At 43.7% G+C, this 20,856-nt stretch overlaps 1 protein-coding gene and 1 pseudogene across 5 annotated transcripts; both read left to right on the top strand.

Annotated features, from left to right (window-relative positions):
* Positions 1-223: 223 nt before the first annotated feature.
* On the top strand, positions 224-2,049 carry LOC110487600 (annotated as a pseudogene).
* A 2,264-nt stretch (positions 2,050-4,313) lies between these two features.
* On the top strand, positions 4,314-20,818 carry LOC110489274 (intermediate filament family orphan 1). 5 transcript variants are annotated; one of them, XM_036970645.1, is made up of 9 exons: positions 4,318-5,811; positions 10,423-10,483; positions 12,326-12,421; positions 12,681-12,821; positions 13,075-13,259; positions 14,959-15,079; positions 15,560-15,652; positions 16,173-16,303; positions 18,205-20,818. In XM_036970645.1, exons 1-9 carry the CDS (start codon positions 4,793-4,795, stop codon positions 18,365-18,367), a joined length of 2,010 nt encoding a protein of 669 aa, XP_036826540.1. In that variant the 5' UTR covers positions 4,318-4,792; the 3' UTR covers positions 18,368-20,818. The 5 variants fall into 5 exon arrangements, with proteins under 5 accessions (XP_036826542.1, XP_036826540.1, XP_036826541.1 ...); XM_036970646.1 differs by having other exon boundaries at positions 4,321-5,811; positions 13,078-13,259; XM_036970643.1 differs by having other exon boundaries at positions 4,321-5,811; positions 15,557-15,652.
* Positions 20,819-20,856: the final 38 nt, after the last annotated feature.

The raw sequence follows: 20,856 nt of genomic DNA, 5'->3' as shown, positions 1-20,856 counted from the left end.
ATACTGACAAATATAAAGCAGTATATAAAAGGTATGGAAATTGAAATAAATTGAGAAATATTAACCTGTTTTACTGAAGTCAGACCTTGAGTGGGTCAGGTCTGTTTCGGTTTAACAATAAATATCTCAGGTGCACAAGTTTACTGTACACATATTCAACACCTCCCTAAAGATTGTATGTAATATCACTGACCAGCTCTCTACCACTGTTCCATAGGTCGACATGTTCAAATATCACTCCACCCACGGTGTTTGGAAACACAGTGAAGTGAGGCAAGAGAATGACACGCTGATCATTGGCAACCTCCACATCCCAGTTTTCCATGAGTAAGTGTTGTTCCTTTTCCCTTTTCTCTGTAATTCTAACACTAGTTTTATGGTATAATCCTAACTTCTACCTCTTTGCCATCTTCAGGAGGGACCCTTCCCATATCAAGTGGGGCGAGGCTGGAGCTGACTACGTTGTGGAATCTACCGGTGTGTTCACCACCATCGACAAGGCCTCTGTAAGTACCTCTTCACTAGCAGTAGGTCATATTGACAATGGTCTATACTTGAATTTGGTGGATATATATTTATATATATATAAGACTTCATGGCTATAAGGTTGTGGGTGAGCAGCAAGTGAGCATTGTGTTTTTATGCTGTGAGCATGTATTTTTATGCTGTAAATTGTTTACATTGATTCCTTCATTTTTTCCCTACAGACTGACGATTTTGCATCAGCTGCATGCGACTGAACCAAGCAAGGCAGCCTTGATGCTGTGTATTTGTTGTTACACAAACATACCCGTTGACCTCTCACCCCACCCATCACCCCCACAGGCTCACCTGCAAGGAGGTACCAAGAGAGTCATCATCTCCGCCCCCAGCGCCGATGCCCCCATGTTCGTGATGGGCGTCAACCACCATCATTACGATAACTCCCTGAAGGTTGTCAGGTAAGCCCCTCCCCCTCCACCCATGACATTATTTTAAAGGAGCAGTGTGACATGTACAAACGTTCCTGCCTCAGGGTGACATGTCACATGTACAAACAATTGCTGAAACAGACAGACGCGCACACTCAGTTCCAGCAGGACAAAAATCATCCCCCAGTCTTACAGAGAATGCGAGTATGAGACATGCCCTAAACACATCCTACAATTGCTCACACACTTCAATTAAACTTTGGGACAATATCACTAAACAAGGTCCTGTGTTTGACAGATTTTGGAAAATAACTGTTTTCAACAAGGGTTTTGTAAAGAAACATGTACTCTCATTCTAAGCATTGTTTACTTTCCATAAGCCTTATCTTCAAATTCTATGGAAGTTGCATAACTCCTTGAGGTAAGAAAACAATTCAGATTAGGTAACATGGGAAACTATTTTACTTCGGAAAGGCAGGATTTAATGTGGGTCAAAGGTGGGTGGAGGAGTGACCTGGTGCTGCTGACGATACAGTTGAAATGATGTTGGGTTTTTCCTAGTGGGAGGAAATAGATTATGTTGATAATGATGTCAAGTCCTCACAGCAACGCCTCCTGTACAACTAACTGCCTGGCTCCCATCGCCAAGGTTATCAACGACAACTTTGGCATCATTGAGGGTCTCATGGTAAGAACGGATGATAATTGTGTTAAAAAAAACACAATTATCACACGGACTGGAATGTAGTGATAAAAGTGGGTCAGCACTGATGCTGACATTGAGATCTCGATTAATGTACATTCTAACAACCCTCATGCTTCTGCTCTGCACGAGTCCCGAGTCATGTTTATCGGAGCTCACAACAGAAAAAGAAAATATGGTAAATTTCAGATTTTAACTTCCTGTTTTCTTCCTTTTGGTGCCTAATGAACAAAACCCTGCATAGACTAGCATCCATATCACTTGTTTCCTACCCCAGAACACAGTTCACTCCGTCACAGCCACTCAGAAGAGACTGTTGACGGGCCCTCCGGTAAGCTGTGGAGAGACGGACGTGGTGCCAGCCAGAACATTATCCCTGCCTCCACCGGCGCCGCTAAGGCGGTGAGCAAGGTTATCCCCGAGCTGAATGGGTAAGAACCAATCCAGGACCATTGGTTTCGTAATGGAGGTTTTATGACCATAGTGATAATGGATGGGATTTGTATAGTCCTTTTCACTAAGGGCGAGTCTCAACATTCGAAAGCATGAAAAAAATTATTATAGCCCCTTCCCTCAGCTGTATATCAAAACAAGTGGCAGGGCTGTCATTGTTTTATTATCCCAGAATGTAGATTTAACTGAACCTTCTGACCCACACGAAGCTGACCGGCATGGCCTTCCATGTCCCCACCCCCAACGTGCCCGTGGTTGACCTGACTGTCCGTCTTGAGAAGGCCGTAGACCGTAGACCTGTGGACCGTCGTTGGAGGCTCTGGACTGTGGACCGTCGTTGGAGGCTCCGGACTGTGGACCGTCGTTGGAGGTTCCGGACTGTGGACCGTCGTTGGAGGTTCTGGACTGTGTACCGTTGTTGGAGGCTCTGGGCTGGGAACTGTCGCCGGAAGCTCTGGGCTGGGAACTGTCGCCGGAACCTCTGGACTGGGAACTGTCGCTGGAAGCTCTGGACTGGGAAAACTGTCGCCGGAAGCTCTGGACCGGGAACTGTGGCCGGAAGCTCTGGACTGTGGAGGCGCACTGGAGGCCTGATGCGTGGTGCCGGCATTGGTGGTACCGGGCTGGTGACACACATCTCAGGGCGAGTCCGGGGAGCAGGCACAGGACGTACTGGACTGTGGAGGCACATTGGAGGTCTGGAGCGTAGAGCTTGCACAACGCGTCCTGGCTGGATGCTCACTTTAGCTCGACAGGTGCGGGGCGCTGGCACAGGACGCACAGGGCTGTGAAGGCGTACTGGCGATACAGTGCGTAGAGCCGGCGCAGGATATCCTGGACCGAGGAGACGTACTGGAGACCAGGAGCGCTGAGCCGGCACAACCCGTCCTGGCTGGATGCTCCCTTTAACTACTACTTAAAGGGATAGCTTTCTGGGTTTTTACTGCAATCCTAATTGGTTTGTGTTCTAACTTATTTAAAATACAGACGATTTGTTTAAAATACAGGCTCTACAGAAAGCCCTAATGAAGTAAACTATGTATGGCTTGGGAGTAAAGACATATACTAAAAATCTTTGGGAAACGTTATGTTCCATGAACGTAGATGAACACAGATCTTCTGGAGTGATATTGTGGCAATAGAAGTCTGATTTAAGTATCGACAAGGCATTTTGGGATGTTTTTAGAGAAGCGTGGCAAACACATTCTATGCATTGTTTACTTCACAGGGCTTTCTGTAGAAAACAATCTCTTTAAGTTGATTGTGTCTGTCCTTTCACTCGCTCAGGACAGGACCATGGTAACGTAGCAACTATTGAGAAGAGACCAACTACATCTTTGATTTATGCCCTTCCCTATGCTCCAACTGAGATGATACCAACATCCATAAATTCAAGTCTGTTTAGCCCTGACAATTCTACTACAACGAAGACCACCAGAACTTTTGAGATAACACCATTCTCCTCAATTACAAGTCAGTATACACCCGACCATTCTACCAGTACTGTGAAAACCCCCATTGAGAAAAGAGCAACATCCTCCATTGCCACTGTGAATGCCACTTCCAGTTGCACCACGACACATCAGTCTGATTTTAATGGGTAGATAGATTCCTGTGGGGGGGGGAGGACACGATACATGTTCAAAATGCTATTGGAAGAGGATCTTGTGATGTTAGTAAATATGTCATTCCCTCTGACATTTCAGTGAATGGCAGGCCAGAGATTGACATAGATCAGGTGCTGGGGGGGGGGGGGAATCTACACAAGATGTGTCAGGAATTCATGACCAACAGCAACATCTATCCACACTAAGAGGGCGTGGCCTGTCAGCAAGTCACACTCTTCTCTCCACTGATCCAATGGACAACATTCAACTTTTATTTTTAGTATGTTCTCTATTGTTTTTATGTATGTGTCAAATAAAATCAAATGTATTTTACCATATTTCAGCCCTCCTCGATCAAACAACAGGAAATTGTGTAATGGAGCATGTGTAGCATACATTTCAACTAGGTGTAGGCCTACTTTTGCACAAAGAACAGTCCAAACGTTTCAGTAAGCCAGTAGCCCATAGCTTTTAGACAATATGAGCAGAGAACCTTACAGGCAACGTTATTATGGGCTCTCTCTGACGTCCCCAAGGGATGCTGAGGGTGCCGTAAAACTCCTAAACCGTGAGCCATCTTTGATTGAAATAATGGTGACATAGTTAGACTTACAGACAATAATGCCATTGATATTACTCACGTGTAGGGTAAAATAAACACACAATGTGACATTAATGAAACGTGTCGAGAATTTACTCAAGCCAAGCAGTAGGTGATTGCGCGTTTACACTAGTCATGGCGGTAGTTAAAACCCGCAGTAGCTTGTTTATTTCTGTCTGGCCATGGTCTTGACTGTACTGTTACTTCGGCAGACATCCATCCCTACGCCAAAGTTAGTAGTTGCTCTGCGGCCAGCCAGGTAGCCTTCATCGCTTGATTGCTGCGGCTTTTTCAGTCACTGACGGGTGTAATTTTAGGACGTGGAATATTCTACTTGTTCAATAGCACCTTTTACCTATAGCCTATAAATTATTTTATTTTGTTCAGTTATCTTATTCTGTCCTGGTAGGACGCATATGCTAACTCTTCACAGGGCAAGGCTATTAGGGATAGAGCAAGTAAGGCCATCATTTGCATCAGGAGTTAGCTTTCAAGCTAAATTGAGAAGTCTGTTTTCATGCCGGATTTCGAACATTTCAGATTTTCATACGCAAGCATGAATCCGTTATTGGGGGAGAACGCGTACCTGGTTCAGCAACAGCAGCATAACCAGATGGGCAGCAATTCGGATTCTTCCATGACAGGCCTAGACTCATACGGTGCACCTGACTCAGGCTTCATCTTGGGTGAGCACACTGGCTTTGGACAAGATGGGCTATCTGGCCTGGAATTTAGTGCGCTGCCACCTTCGGGACTCGGGTATCTGCACCTGAACAACATGCACCGTGCGCCGCCGCCCCCCGCAGCGATGGCCCTGCGTAATGACTTGGGCTCCAACATCAGTGTTCTCAAGACCCTGAATTTGCGCTTCCGCTGCTTTTTGGCTAAAGTTCATGAGCTGGAGCGTCGGAATAAAGCTTTGGAGAAACAGCTTCAGCAGGCTTTGGAAAATAATGAGGACAATTCAGGAGAAGGACACAGGAAAAAGCCATTGACTAAGGAAATGGGAGTCCAGACTGGTTTCGTAGGGTCCATCGCAGTTAGACCCGGACATATCCCCCTCCAGAACGTCAATAATTCTGCATACCTGCCCGGAGGCCTTCTCTCTCCATCACTCAACAGGCCTACAACTCCCGTCATTGAGTCCAACAGCAAATCAGTATTTAGGAACTCGACTCTGACTGACTCGAATTGCAACCTCAATTCCAACCAACTCACTCCACATATTTCTATCAGTCCTTTATTAACCCCTACCGATCCTTGCGAGACGATATCCAACATTAACGAGAAATATTTCCGTTTTGGGACTGGTATGTCTACTAACCCGCCTCCCCGGTTCCTTCCCGGCACGGTTTGGTCCTACAACCACGACCGCAGATTTGGCGCGGGGAGAGATTCGCGCATAACATGCACGGGTGTGCCTTGTGCCCAAACGGACGGAGTAGGTGTACAAATCGACACCATCACCCCTGAGATACGGGCCCTGTACAACGTGTTGGGCAAGGTGAAACGAGAGAGGGATGAGTATAAACGCAGGTATGTATGAAGCGGTCTAACCATTATAGTTAAAGGCCTGGGGCTTTAAGCCTATGTTATTGTCAACTGTAGGCCTGATGTGTCATGTCATTTATTGTCTCTATACCCCAGGATTGGCCAACCCTCCTCCTGGAGAGTGAAGGGGTTGTGCAGGCTCCCCCCCAGCTCTAATTACACACCGGATTCTACTAATCAGGGATCCTTTTTATAGTTACAGATACCATAACATCTGTGCCCTTCTGCCAAAGTCTTGTCTAACAGTAGCCTGATTTGAGCCTAATCAACCATAGTGTGTTTTTGCTTTCTTCATACCAAATTACACCCCAGAACACAAGAAAATAACATTACATCATCATGCAAGGTCTACATGATTTGCATACGCATCTTGAAACATAAGGCAGCGCTATATTACAGGCTTTATGGTTGTCCAGCTTATGATCATGCTGCCAAAGTACTACTATCTTAGAACTGAGTTGAAATGAAGAGGCATCATCATCCTCCATAAGTAGGCTTCTGGTTACTCTGTAAACCTTGAAGTGTTTTAGCCACTCTACTTCTTGTCTTCAAATTGCCCCTGTACTTCCCAAGTGATATGCCATTACAAGGGCTTCACTATAGGCTGGTTGGGGATCATAGTTCAAACATGGTTAATCACAGCGTTTAAAAGAACAGCACTGGCCAATCTCTTATCCAATAGGACATTATCTAGAGAGGGCTGAATTGGCTGGGGAGAAGTCAGCAGTACAATGTTTTTTTCTCTCTCACATGGCCTCTCTCTCTCTCTCTCTCTCTCTCCCTCTCCCTCCTCCGCCCATCTGCGTTTCGTCTCACCACCTGCAATGCAGCACTGAACTGAAACCTGTGACCGCTAGTGGGGCCGCTAGCGGCTGTTCACATTATTCTCTCTTTTTCTTGTTCCCACTTTCTCTTCCTCCCTCACACTCTCTCTGTCACTCCCTCTCTTGCTCTCTTTTTCTCACTTGAACCCTCTCCCACTCTATTTCTCTCTTCCACACACAAACTCCCTGTTCCTTTCTCTTTCGCTCTCTCTCTCTCTCTCTCTCACCCCCTCTACCCATCGCATGCGAGCACTCACCTTCTGCAGCGTCTGTGAGAAGATGCCGACATCACTAAATGACACCAGTAACCTTCACTACAGCCTATAACCCACTGTCTGAATGTTAATGGCAACAGGGCAACGTCAACTCTCTGTTCACCAGCCTCTATGCCTTGCCAGCTGAAACACCTTCCTCTAATTCTCTTTTATTGAGAAGGTCAAATTGTTCAACATGGGAACATTTCCAATCATCTGCCGTAGATCGCATGAAAAACAACTGTCTCATAACAATACAATAACATACAATTAGTTTTTGTGTAATAAGTCTCCAGGGTGCTGTGTGAAGCTAGAATAGAATGCAACTTCATTTTACATTCAACTTATACAAAACCGAAAGTAGGGTTCAAGTTCAAGTTATCTTTATTGTCCAAATTGGGAAATTTGTTGTGCAGTCAGGGTTCAACAATATAAAACAACAACATTAAAAACAGTGACAACCATATACAGTTGAAGTCGGAAGTTTACATATACTTAGGTTGGAGTCATTAAAACTAGTTTTTCAACCACTCCACAAATTTCCAAAAATTGTTTACAGACAGATTATTTCGCTTATAATTCACTGTATCACAATTCCAGTGGGTCAGAAGATTACATTCACTAAGTTGACTGTGCCTTTAAACATCTTGGAAAATTACAGAAAATGATGTCATGGCTTTAGAAGCTTCTGATAGGCTAATTGACAACATTTGAGTCAATTGGAGGTGTACCTGTGGATGTATTTCAAGGCCTACCTTCAAACTCAGTGCCTCTTTGCTTGACATCGTGGGAAAATCAAAAGAAATCAGCCAAGACCTCAGAAAAAACATTGTAGACCTCCACAAGTCTGGGTTGTTCTTGGGAGCAATTTCCAAATGCCTGAAGGTACCACATTCATCTTTACAAACAATAGTACGCAAGTATAAACACCATGGGACCATGCAGCCCTCATACCACTCAGGAATGAGACACGTTCTGTCTCCTAGAGATGAACGTACTTTAGTGCAAAAAGTGCAAATCAATCCCAGAACAACAGCAAAGGACCTTGTGAAGATGCTGGAGGAAACAGGTACAAAAGTATCTATATCCACAGTAAAACGATCCTAAATCGACATAACCTGAAAGGCAGCTCAGCAAGGAAGAAGCCACTGCTCCAAAACCGCAATAAAAAAAGCCAGACTACGGTTTGCAACTGCACTTGGGGACAAAGATTGTAATTTTTGGAGCAATGTCCTCTGGTCTGATGAAACAAAAAATAGAACTGTTTGGTCATAATGACCATCGTTATGTTTGGAGGAAAAAGGGGGAGATGCTTGCAAGACGAAGGACACCATCCCAACCATGAAGTATGGGAGTGGCAGCATCATGTCGTGGGGGTGCTTTGCTGCAGGAGGGGGTGGTGCACTTCACAAAATAGATGTTATCATGAGGTAGGAAAATGATGTGGATATATTGAAGCAACATCTCAAGACATCAGTCAGGAAGTTAAAGCTTAGTTGCAAATTGGTCTTCCAAATAGACAATGACCCAAAGCATACTTCCAAAGTTGTGGCAAAATTACTTGAGGACAACAAAGTCAAGGTATTGGAGTGACCTCAATCCTATAGACGATTAGTGGGCAGAATTGAAAAAGCGTTTGCGAGCAAGGAGGCCTACAAACCTGACTCAGTTACACCTGCTCTGTCAGGAGGAATGGGCCAAAATTCACACAACTTATCGTGGGAAGCTTGTGGAAGGCTACCCAAAATGTTTGACCCAAGTTAAACAATTTAAAGGCATTGCTTCCAAATACTAATTGAGTGTATGTAAACTTCTGACCCGCTGGGAATGTGATGAAAGAAATAAAAGCTGAAATAAATAATTCTCTCTACTATTATTTTGACATTTCACATTCTTAAAATAAAGTGGTGATCCTAACTGACAGGGAATTTTTACTAGGGTTAAATTAATTGTGTCAAAATGCAGCAATAAAAATATATTATTTCATTTTATGTGCAGATTCAGAAAGTTTATGGCCTGTGGGATAAAAGACTGGTTGGTCTGGGTGGATGGGTGGGCGTATAATGCGATCGTCTCCCCAAAGGTTAACATATCATAAGTTTTGCAAATTCGTAGCATATAGTGCGTTTTGTAATTCATAACATATTATATGAAATGGGTGATGGACATCCACAATTTAATACATACCATATGAAACATAACATATCATACTAAATGGAGTGTCTCAGATTTACGTACGGAATAATACAAAACGCTATGAGACCAGGTTGAATTTAAAGCATAGGCTACCCACGTATACTGTTAACAACAGGCTACTGTAGGGCTATACACTGCATCCCCACTTGAGCAGACTGATAACAGTGTGTATAAGCAACGTGGACTATGGCACATGCACCCTCCTGGGTTAGGCCACTTCACCTTCAGTAAGTGTTGCAGCAGGGTGCTCTATGTGCATACTACGTGGTGTCCTGTTCCGTAACACAGCTGAGTAAAGGAGATTAGGCACACAACGTGGATATACAAACTCCATCAAACTTTAGAATGAACTGGGTGGTTCATGCTGATTGGCTCACAGCTGTGGTATATCAGACCGTATACCAAGGATATGACAAAACATTTATTTTTACTGGTCTAGTTATTTTGGTAATACAGGAGGTTGGTGGCAGCTTAATTGGGGAGAACGGGCTCGTGGTAATGACTGGAGCGGAATCAGTGGAACGGTATCAAATACACCAAACACATGGTTTCCATGGTGTTTGATGCCATTCCATTTGCGTTGTTCCAGCCCTTATTATGAGCCGTCCTTCCCTCAGTAGCCTCCACGGTTGGTAACTAGTTTATAATAGCAATAAGGCACCTCTGGGGTTTGTGATGCATGGCCAATATACCACGGCTAATGGCTGTATCCAGGCACTCTGCGATGCATCGTGCAGAAGAACAGCCCTTAGCCGTGGTATATTGGCCATATACCACACACCCTCGGGCCTTATTGGTTAATTGAACCGCATGAGCACAACACTGTAGCCTATAGGAGATGGTATTAGGCCATCTGCCTCTATCTGTTATTTGTAACTTTTTTACATACATTTTTATTTAACCTTTATTTAACTAGGCAAGTCGGTTAAGAACAAATTCTTATTTACAATGACGACCTACCGGGGAACAGTGGGTTAACTGCCTTGTTCAGGGGCAGAATGACATATTTTTACCTTGTCAGCTTGGGGATTTGATCCAGTGTTACTATCATACTATTTGTGAGACATTGTTGCCTTTGACAACGTTATCTACACTCAGTCACAGATGGTCGGGAAAATTGAGGTACTAGAATAGCCTAAATAGACAATAATGGTGATTGTGGTATTGAACTGCTAAAAGCGGGTGTGTAATTGGAAGTTGTCTGCCCAGAAGAGACAGTGATGATAGTGCGATGTTGTGGTGATGACTTCCTCATCCATCTCCATTCTCATCTATATGATCACTGTGTGTGTGTGTGTGTGTGTGTGTGTGTGTTTCAACAGATGGGAGGAAGAATATACATTCAGAGTGGACCTCCAGGAGAAAGTGGCTGAGCTGGAGGAGGTAAGCCCTTAGCTGTGTCAATGATAAAGAAAGTGGCTGAGCAGGAAGAGGTAAGCCCTTAGCTGTGTCAATGATAAAGAAAGTGGCTGAGCAGGAAGAGGTAAGCCCTTAGCTGTGTCAATGATAAAGAAAGTGGCTGAGCTGGAGGAGGTAAGCCCTTAGCTGTGACAATGATAAAGAAAGTGGCTGAGCAGGAAGAGGTAAGCCCTTAGCTGTGACAATGATAAAGAAAGTGGCTGAGCAGGAAGAGGTAAGCCCTTATCTGTGTCAATGATAAAGAAAGTGGCTGAGCAGGAAGAGGTAAGCCCTTAGCTGTGTCAATGATAAAGAAAGTGGCTGAGCTGGAGGAGGTAAGCCCTTAGCTGTGTCAATGATAAAGAAAGTGGCTGAGCTGGAGGAGGTAAGCCCTTAGCTGTGTCAATGATAAAGAAAGTGGCTGAGCTGGAGGAGGTAAGCCCTTAGCTGTGACAATGATAAAGAAAGTGGCTGAGCAGGAAGAGGTAAGCCCTTAGCTGTGACAATGATAAAGAAAGTGGCTGAGCTGGAGGAGGTAAGCCCTTAGCTGTGTCAATGATAAAGAAAGTGGCTGAGCTGGAGGAGGTAAGCCCTTAGCTGTGTCAATGATAAAGAAAGTGGCTGAGCTGGAGGAGGTAAGCCCTTAGCTGTGACAATGATAAAGAAAGTGGCTGAGCAGGAAGAGGTAAGCCCTTAGCTGTGACAATGATAAAGAAAGTGGCTGAGCTGGAGGAGGTAAGCCCTTAGCTGTGTCAATGATAAAGAAAGTGGCTGAGCTGGAGGAGGTAAGCCCTTAGCTGTGTCAATGATAAAGGGCAACATATGTAACAGTTTAACTTTCGTCCGTCCCCGAACCAGGGACCCTCTGCACACACCGACAACAGTCACCCACGAAGCATCGTTACCCATCAGAGCGAGTGACGTCACCGATTGAAACGCTATTAGCGCGCACCACCGCTAACTAGCTAGCCATTTCACATCGATTACACTCACCCCCCTTTTGATCTCCTCCTTTTCCACAGCAACCAGTGATCCGGGTCAACAGCATCAATGTAACAGTTTAACTTTTGTCCGTCCCCTCGCCCCGGGCTCGAACCAACGAAGCATCGTTACCCATCGCGCCACAAAAGCCTCGGCCTCTGCAAGGGGAACCACTACTTCAAGGCCTCAGAGCGAGTGATCTCACTGTTTGAAACGCTATTAGCGCGCACCACCGCTAACTAGCTAGCCATTTCACATCGGTTACGCATACATGTTTTAATAAATTACATATAGCCATTGATTCTTGAAAAACAAAACATATGTAAATGCCTCGTGAGCTTAGTTCAACAGTCAAACCCCCTCAGAACCCAAAATAGAAGTGGGTTTTACTCCATTGTTGGTAAACAATGTCATTTTTAACAAACACTGTATAGTGTAGCTTTAAAACATGGTAAAACTATCATTTTGAACTCATGGATGGCGAGTCCTTGTGTCCATAGCACCGTCTATGAATTTGATAGTGATTGCATTTCTCCGAACCCCCCATCCCTAAGCTGTGTACCTAAAAAGCTGGAGGGCGACTGCTTTGTTATCGTTTGAACTGCAGGTTACCCCATTTTTAAATTTCCCATCACACTAACATTATGATTCCACCTCAGATCAGCTGGGTTGATTGGAAAGCAGTAGTAGAGAGATAGTGTATTGTGTAACTTGAGCTGGAAAGAACTACAAATTAACTATGCAATACACCACCCATTCTATTTATTATGCATACTTAATCAGTTATGTTATGTCATACTTTGTGTGTGTGTGTGTGTGCGTGTGCGTGTGCGTGTGCGTGCACAGGATCTCCAGGAGAGTGAGGTGTGTCAGGATGAGCTGGCTCTCAGGGTGAAACAGCTGAAAGCTGAGCTGGTCCTCTTCAAAGGCCTAATGAGCAACGTAAGTCCCTCATAGCAACGTTGGAATAGCTCACTCAAGTTGTTGAGATTTGTATACCTCAAAAGTAGTCCCATGAGAGTTGGCTTAGAATAGGAATTTTGCCATACTCACTTTTGAGTTATAAAATCGTAGAACATCTCTAATTGTAACACATTGGTGCGGTTTACTTCAAAAATGTATTTTAAAATACAAATAAGATTTGGGAACACATATTTCCTATTGCGATGGTCACTCACTCTCCTCTCCTTCTCTCTATCAGAACCTGTCAGATCTGGACAGTAAGATCCAGGAGAAGGCCATGAAGGTGGACATGGACATCTGTAGACGCATCGACATCACGGCTCGCCTGTGTGATGTGGCCCAGCAGAGGAACTGTGAAGACATGATCCAGATCTTCCAGGTCAGGACTGCTTATATACAACTAACTATACTATATGTTAGGTAGCCCCAAGACACTGATATGAGATCAGTTTAGCGTTTACCACCATAATGGTTAAGTGTCGGATTCTAGATCTGTTGGAGCAATCGTCGATTGGTATAATTACAGCATGACCCATTCTGTGAAAGCAAGTCCACTCATATCTTCTAGGTCAACTCATGTTAATTACACCTTTATTACACTGCTATTACACTGTTATTCCACCTTTATCTAGCAGATGGCCACACCTCCTTCCACTCTGACTCGCCGGCCCCGAAAGCAGGCGGCCCAGTCGGTTAAAGGCGGTGATGGGGATGAACCAATCAGCATCTCTGAGAGCGAGAGGGGCAATGATGAGGAGTCATGTAGCACGTCAGCCAATCAGATCAACGAGGAGATGCAGAGGATGCTGAACCAGCTGTGAGTCCTAACTATGTGGAAATGGTCAGTAATCGAGGTCTGATAAAGTCTCAATCACCACAACTGGGGAGACACTCTAAATTTCAGACCATGATTATTTGAATCAGGACTGTTAGAGTTGGTCTGGATTAAAAGCTTGCACACTGCTCATCACCAGGACTAGTCTGTCACTTGTAAGCAATGAGCGGACCAGAGTCGGCCAGTAAACTACACTGAACAAAAATATAAACGCAACACGCAACAATTTGAAAGATTTTACTGAGTTACAGTTCATAAGGAAATCAGTCAATTGAAATAAATTAATTAGGCCCTAATCTATGGATTTCACATGACTGGGAATACAGATATGCATCTGTTGGTCACAGATACCTTAAAAAAAATAGGTAGGGGTGTGGATCAGAAAACCAGTCAGTATCTGGTGTGACCACCATTTACCTCATGCAGCCCAACACATGTCATTCACATTAAGTTGATCAGACTGTTGATCGTGGTCTGTGGCATGTTGTCCCACTCCTCTTCAATGGCTGTGTGAAGATGCTCGATATTGGTGAAACTGGAAGACGCTGTCGTACACGTCGATCCAGAGCATCCAAAACTTGTTCAATGGTTGACATGTCTGGTGAGTATGCAGGACATGGAAGAACTGGGACATTTTCAGCTTCCAGGAAATATGTACAGAATATGAGGTGATGGCGGCGGATGAATGGCACGACAACGGGCCTGAGGATCTCGTCACGGTATCTCTGTGCATTGAAATTGCCAGCAATAAAATACAATTGCATTCGTTGTCCTTAGCTTATGCCTGTCCATACCATAACCCCACTGCCACCATGGGGCACTCTGTTGAAAACTGTCGCATCAGCAAACCGCTCGCCCACACAGCGCCATACACGCTGTCTGCCATCTGCCCAGTACAGTTGAAACCGGGATTCATCAATGAAGGGCACACTTCTCCAGCCTGCCAGTTGCCATCATAGGTGAGCATTTGCCCACTGAAGTTGGTTTCAACGCCGAACTGCAGTCAGGTTAAGGCCCTGATGAGGATGACGAGCACACAGATGAGCTTCCCTGAGGCGGTTTCTGATAGTTTGTGCAGAAATTCTTTGGTTGTGAAAACCCACAGTTTCATCAGCCGTTTGGGTGTCTGATCTCAGACCATCCCACAGGTGAAGAAGCCGGATGTGGAGGGCCTTGGCTGGCGTGGTTACACGTGGTCTGCGGTTGTGAGGCCGGATGGATGTAATGCCAAGTTCTCGAAAACGATGTTGCAGGGGGCTTACGGTAGAGAAATTAACATTCAATTCTCTGGCAACAGCTCTGGTGGACGTTCCTGCAGTCAGCATGCCAATTGCACGCTCCCTCAAAACATGAGACATCTGTGGCATTGTGTTGTTTGACAGAACTGCACATTTTAGACTGGCCTTTTATTGTCCCCAGCACAAGGTGCACCTATGTAATGATCATGCTGTTTGATCAGCTTCTTGATATGCCACACCTGTCAGGTGGATGGATTATATTGACAAAGGAGAAATTCTCACGGGCAGGAAAAATCAGAGAAATAAGCTTTTTGTGCGTATGGAACATTTCTGGGATCTTTTATTTCAGCCGGTGAAACATGGGACCAACACGTTACATGTTGAGTTTATATTTTTGTTCAGTATGTAAATATATGTATAACTAGTAAGCCATACTATTGCAGGAGGGAGTGTGAGTTTGAGGACGACTGTGACAGCTTGGCCTGGGAGGAGACTGAGGAGACTCTGCTGCTGTGGGAGGATTTTCCAGGATACACTCTGGGAGCAGTGGAGACCCAGGGAGAGGTAGGCCACTATACCTGCCACTAGCCACTGGCTGATTTTGAGTTTTGTATTTACCACTGTAATGGTTAATGTTAGGAGCTGGCTAGGTACGCTGATCCCAGAACTGTGTTAAAGGGTGTGTTTCACTGTACTTCCTGCTTATTAATTATTCTTATGGTTGGGCTGCCTTGTCTATGTGTCTCTGTCCTACTTTAAACATTGCATGTATGACTGTGACATTGACATGTCCTGATCCGTGGATCACAGTGTAAATTAGATAAGCTGGTAGCAAGCACACACACACACACACACAGAGAGAGAGGCAGGGCAATAGAGACACTTTGGAATTGAGCTGTACTTATGCAATGGATTGGCAGTATATTACATTTCCATATACTGATTGACATTCCTTTTATCTCATGTATATTAGGCAAATAAGCACAAAACAATGTGTTTCTCTCCCTCACACGCACACACACACACACACACACCACGCAGCAGCAGGAGGAGTCCATAGAGAAGGTGATAAAGGACACAGAGTCCCTCTTCCAGACTAGAGAGAAGGAGTATCAGGAGACAATCGACCAGATCGAGGTGAGACACACCCAAACATACAAAAGCCCTTCTCTTAAGTACCACAGTTGTCCCCCTGCAGATTGTACAATATGAGGACTTTGCTGCAGGATAAGGCTATTTATAAGCCTGCAGAGATGTAAACAGAGCCGTAAATACATAGACGTGATGATAGATGATGGAAACGAACAAGTCAGCCATTCCATGTGCTTACATGAATCACTGTTGAAATGAGTTCCTATGTAGATAAGATGCATTGAAGTAACAAATTGAAGGTAGTGTAGTCTTTCCAGAGGCTCTCCTCTTGCTTGCTCATTTGCTAGTTTCTCTGTTCCCCGTGGCAACGATAGGAAGTACAAATACAATCGACCTAAAAGAAGACAACAAACTAGGAAAAAAAAGATTTATGCAAACGACTGCAGCCTTTTGGTTTTGCGCTTGCAAAGATCCTGCCCCTCATCACTCCAACATGTTTGTGGTGACACTTCAAAACCAGACAGCAAACTTACAGTATGGATTGTCTCACGTTACGTCTCCACAGTTGGAGCTGGCCACTGCTAAGAGTGACATGAACCGACACCTGCACGAGTACATGGAGATGTGTTCCATGAAGCGAGGCCTGGACGTGCAGATGGAGACGTGCAGGAGACTCATCACCCAGAGTGGGGACAGGTATCAGACACCTCCGCATGGTGCTGAACGCTCACCCTAGACGCTCAAAGATACCCTAGGTTTGAGATACCTGTATGAGATATCCAATCGGTCAACGAGATACACTAGAGATACCTAGAGATACCCTAGGGATACCTAGGGATACCCTGGTATTAGATACCAGAAAGAGGTAAAAGATAGCAAGAGGTCAAATCAAAATCAAATCAAATGTTAATTTGTCCCATGTGCCGAATACAACAGGTGTAGGCTTTACCATGAAATGTTTACTTACAAGCCCTTAACCAACAATGCAGTTTTAAGAAAATAAGAGTTAAGAAAAGATTTACTAAATAAACTAAAGTAAAAAAAAGTAACACAATAAAATAACAATAACGAAGCTATATACAGGGGGTACCGGTATCAAATTAAATCAAATGTTATTGGTCACATACACATGGTTAGCAGATGTTATTGCGAGTGCAGCGAAATGCTTGTGCTTCTAGTTCCGACAGTGCAGCAATATCGAACAAGTTATCTAACAATTCCCCAACAACTACCTAATACACACAAATATAAGTAAAGGAATGGAATAAGAATATATACATATAAATATATGGATGAGCAATGACCAAGCGGCATAGGCAAGATGCAATAGACGGTATACAATACAGTATATACATATGCGATGAGTAATGCACGATATGTAAACATTATTAAAGTGGCATTATTAAAGTGACTAGTGTTCCATTTATTAAAGTGGCCAATGAGTTCAAGTCTGTATGTAGGCAGCAGCTTCACTGTGTTAGTGATGGCTGTTTAACAGTCTGATGGCCTTGAGAAAAAAAAGCTATTTTTCAGTCTCTCTGCCCCAGCTTTGATGCACCTGTACTGACCTCGTCTTCTGGATGGTAGCGGGGTGAACAAGCAGTGGCTCAGGTGGTTGTTGTCCTTGATGATCTTTTTGGCCTCCTGTGACATTGGGTGCCGTAGGTGTTCAGGAGGGCAGGTAGTTTGTCCCCGGTGATACGTTATGCAGACCTCACTACCCTCTGGAGAGCCCTGTGGTTATGGGCGGTGCAGTTGCCGTACCAGGCGAGGATGCAGCCCGGCAGGATGGGTACCATAGGTATCCTGTAAAAGTGTGTGAGGGTTTTAGGTAACAAGCCAAATTTCTTCAGCCTCCTGAGGTTGAAGAGATGCTGTTGTGCCTTCTTCACCACACTGTCTGTGGTCACATTGGCACGGTACCGAGTCGGGGGTACAGGTTAGTCGTAGTAATTGAGGTAATATGTACATGTAGGTAGGGGTAAAGGGACTATGCATGGATAATAAACAGGTGGGGGGGGGGTCAATACAAATAGTCCGGGTAGCCATTTGATTCATTGTTCAGCAGTCTTATGGCTTGGGGGTAGAAGCTAATGAGCCTTTTTGGACCTAGATTTGGCACTCAGGTTAAATCTTTAATTCTCCCAACTGTACTGATAGATTTCATACAGTATATTAAAGAGATGTGGATGTAGGTCTGTCTATGCAATACTAGACAGACAGAAATGCTAGTGACAGAAGAACAATATTCTATTCCACGATGCCAGAGGTACAACATATCACACAATGGCATCGATAAACACACAAGATTGTAGACAGGTATACGCAATGGAGAATACAGGTACTGTCATTAGCCACACTGTACCTCCCTGTACTATCGTTACATTGACCCGTCTGTGAGTATGGTAGCCTGGTCCCAGATCAGTTTGTGCTGTTTTGCCATCTCCTATGGTCATTATTACTCCAATGACCATAGGAGTTGGCAAGACATCTCAACAGATTTGGGACCAGGCTATGAACACGGACCGTTGAGTCATCTTGTCTCGAGAACATTCATTGCCTGTTGTATTGACTCCACCTCTCTGTCTCCCTTTCAGGAAATCTCCCCCTCTCATTACTGTGGCAATGGAAGACTCTGATGACGGAGAGAAGGAGTGGAAAAAGGCGTCCCCACCCGCAGACTCTGAAAGTGATGAACCCTACTGTGAAACACAGGTTAATTGTGGTACGGTCCCTCACTTACCATGGAGGAAGTCCTAATCCTTCCTGATAATGCCCTGTAGATGTACCATAGTCTGGATAGTGCTGCTGTTTACATTTTTTGCCATCAATTATGTCAAACTAGCAGACTCTTTCCAGGGCCATATGTCGCCACTGCCCTCTTGTGGTTCAGGTTATTACAACACCTAATCTGAGGATAGGACTAAATGGCACTTAAAAACATTTCAATGAATTTCTTAACATTGTGCTATTTATATCTCTTCTTATATGATATGAACGATCAAAATATATACATTTTCGTTAAGTTTGCACATTGACCTTGCTGTTTGTAGCAAGGTCCAACCAAAAACTATTTTGCACACAGTTTTTGTGGAATAAATGCCTTATGTTACATTGCAGTTACAGATTTGAAACCACAGCTGCATTTTTGATGGCAAACAAAAAAAAAATAGCAAGCTATTTGCACAGCAAGTAATTATCTAGTAGTCTGTTGCAGTCAAACAAAATGAGCATTTGCTATGTGCTAAAGGGAAAGGACCTAGCTGTTGATAGTCATCTATGAAAATGTATTTTCTTTATAATGAATGTCCTTCTCATGATCTATTTTCCCTTTTTAAAAGAATGGATACCACTTCTAGGAAACCTGTAGAAAGATTGCTTAAAAAGGCTTTACATCCTTCAACACTCGTATATGCACAACATGTTATTAACAGAAGTTCACAACATTTGTATTTATGTTGAATTTATTATCATTTACTTTATTTGATTACATATTCATACATACTTGATTCATTTATTTCAGCACTTTTTCAGTCATCATTGAAATTCAGATAGCTATGTATTTTTTAAATATTAAAATAACTATAAAGAAAGTATGATAGTTGATAGATGTTTTGTATATGAAATGCAGAGGATAATATTATGTAGTTTTGCAAAGATAATTCACAAAAGCCATTGCTATAAAGTTTAGAGTTAAAAGTAAAACATTGGTACCGTTAGCTTTGCACTGTCATGCACATTGCTGGGATTCCAAGCTATAAGCAAACATAGAAGCATACTGCATTAGACCCATGGATAGTGTTGATATCACAACCCACATACATAAGTCCTACAAAAGCACACACTCAATGCTAGCGTATCAATCCCCAGCCAGCAGTGACTTTATCTTGAACTCAAAAAAGCTCTCTGATCAATCAACGGGGGAATCAGACTGCTATTTTGGTGCACTTTTAAAATGGACAGCCAAGAGGTATGAGTTTAAAGGCCGTGGAGGGAGAAGTAGGCTAGAGTAGATGTTGGTCCTGTTCAGGACAATCTAACATACTGCTAGCAGGCGAATAACTTCTTTGGGAGCTCGTTCAAGGGCACTCAAACTGTGACATGTTTTATGTAGTAGCACATGAGACCTTCATTATCTGAACACGGGCAGTGTGTTTAACCATCTGCTTTATGAGATCTGTGGTTTTGCCTCTGGATGTGGCACAGTTTCATTGCACTTGAACATGCTCAGTGTTTACAGTTGGAGAAAACGTAAAACAGAAAACATATCTAGGGCTCGATTCAAATCAGTAGCGCGGAAGATCAGCGTTACAGCGCGATTGACATTTAAAAGCAATGTCTCCGCGTTCGGCTCAATCAGAAACGACCTTTACATTTCAATCACATTACAACACAGATTGTCCGCGCTCCGGATTGAATCGAGCCCTCCTTTGTTTATTGATGTCTGAAAGCCTATTGTAAATACTCCCCCCCTTCCCTATATTGTACAGTTTGTAAATCTCCATATCTATATTCAACAGTAATGATAAACACTGTATAAAAACTGCAAACATATAACACCTGTACTAGCTGTTACTGAATGTAAATAACATGTCAATGTACACTGAGAAGACAAATCCATGTAAGAGAAGCCAGGAATGCATGGAAGAGATTTCAGAAAGCGAAAAGGTGGCCATTGTATAGGGAGTGTCTTTGCGTGTTCTGAGACTAGCTTCGTTGGTGTGCATGTACCTCTGTCTAGTGCTGTCTGTCTTGTATTGCAATAATGTTTCAGAGTTTACTTGTTCGCCTCTCTGGGGAATCAAAACATATCTTTCATATTATAAAACTTGAATGTCTGCCTAGTAAATTCTCTCATCTTTACCGCAAAAGAGTAAACACGGAAGAAAACAACAACAGCAAAAGCCGTCTTAAAACTTGCATCGCCATAGCCATCAATAGACTGCCATACCTCGTCATGCAACTGTGTACAGAAGCTCAGCAAGTAAACTTTTGAAAACATCAATGTTGAAATATGAATATTAGCAACAGCTGTGTGAGAATTACGATTAAATGTGGTGAAAGAGTTGAACATTACATTTCCAGTCTCAAATTATATACACAGAGTATACCAAACATTAGGAACAACTTCCTAATATTGAAACAGCACCAATTCATCGGGGAATGGACTCTACAAGGTGTCACAAGCATTCCACAGGGATTCTGGCCCATGTTGACTCTAATGCTTCTGACAGTTGTGTCAGGTTGGC

Source organism: Oncorhynchus mykiss, chromosome 32 (genome assembly GCF_013265735.2).
Source record: "Oncorhynchus mykiss isolate Arlee chromosome 32, USDA_OmykA_1.1, whole genome shotgun sequence".
In the NCBI taxonomy this organism is placed as follows: domain Eukaryota; kingdom Metazoa; phylum Chordata; class Actinopteri; order Salmoniformes; family Salmonidae; genus Oncorhynchus; species Oncorhynchus mykiss.
This window is presented reverse-complemented; position numbering and strand designations above follow the sequence as displayed.

Bases quoted from the DNA above. Each gene is read 5' to 3' on its own strand.
- LOC110489274 (XM_036970643.1), top strand. From the start codon at position 4,793: ATGCCGGATTTCGAACATTTCAGATTTTCATACGCAAGCATGAATCCG. The intron at 15,080-15,556 runs GTAGGCCACTAT...CACACCACGCAG, and splicing joins CAGTGGAGACCCAGGGAGAG to CAGCAGGAGGAGTCCATAGA. The intron at 15,653-16,172 runs GTGAGACACACC...ACGTCTCCACAG, and splicing joins AGACAATCGACCAGATCGAG to TTGGAGCTGGCCACTGCTAA.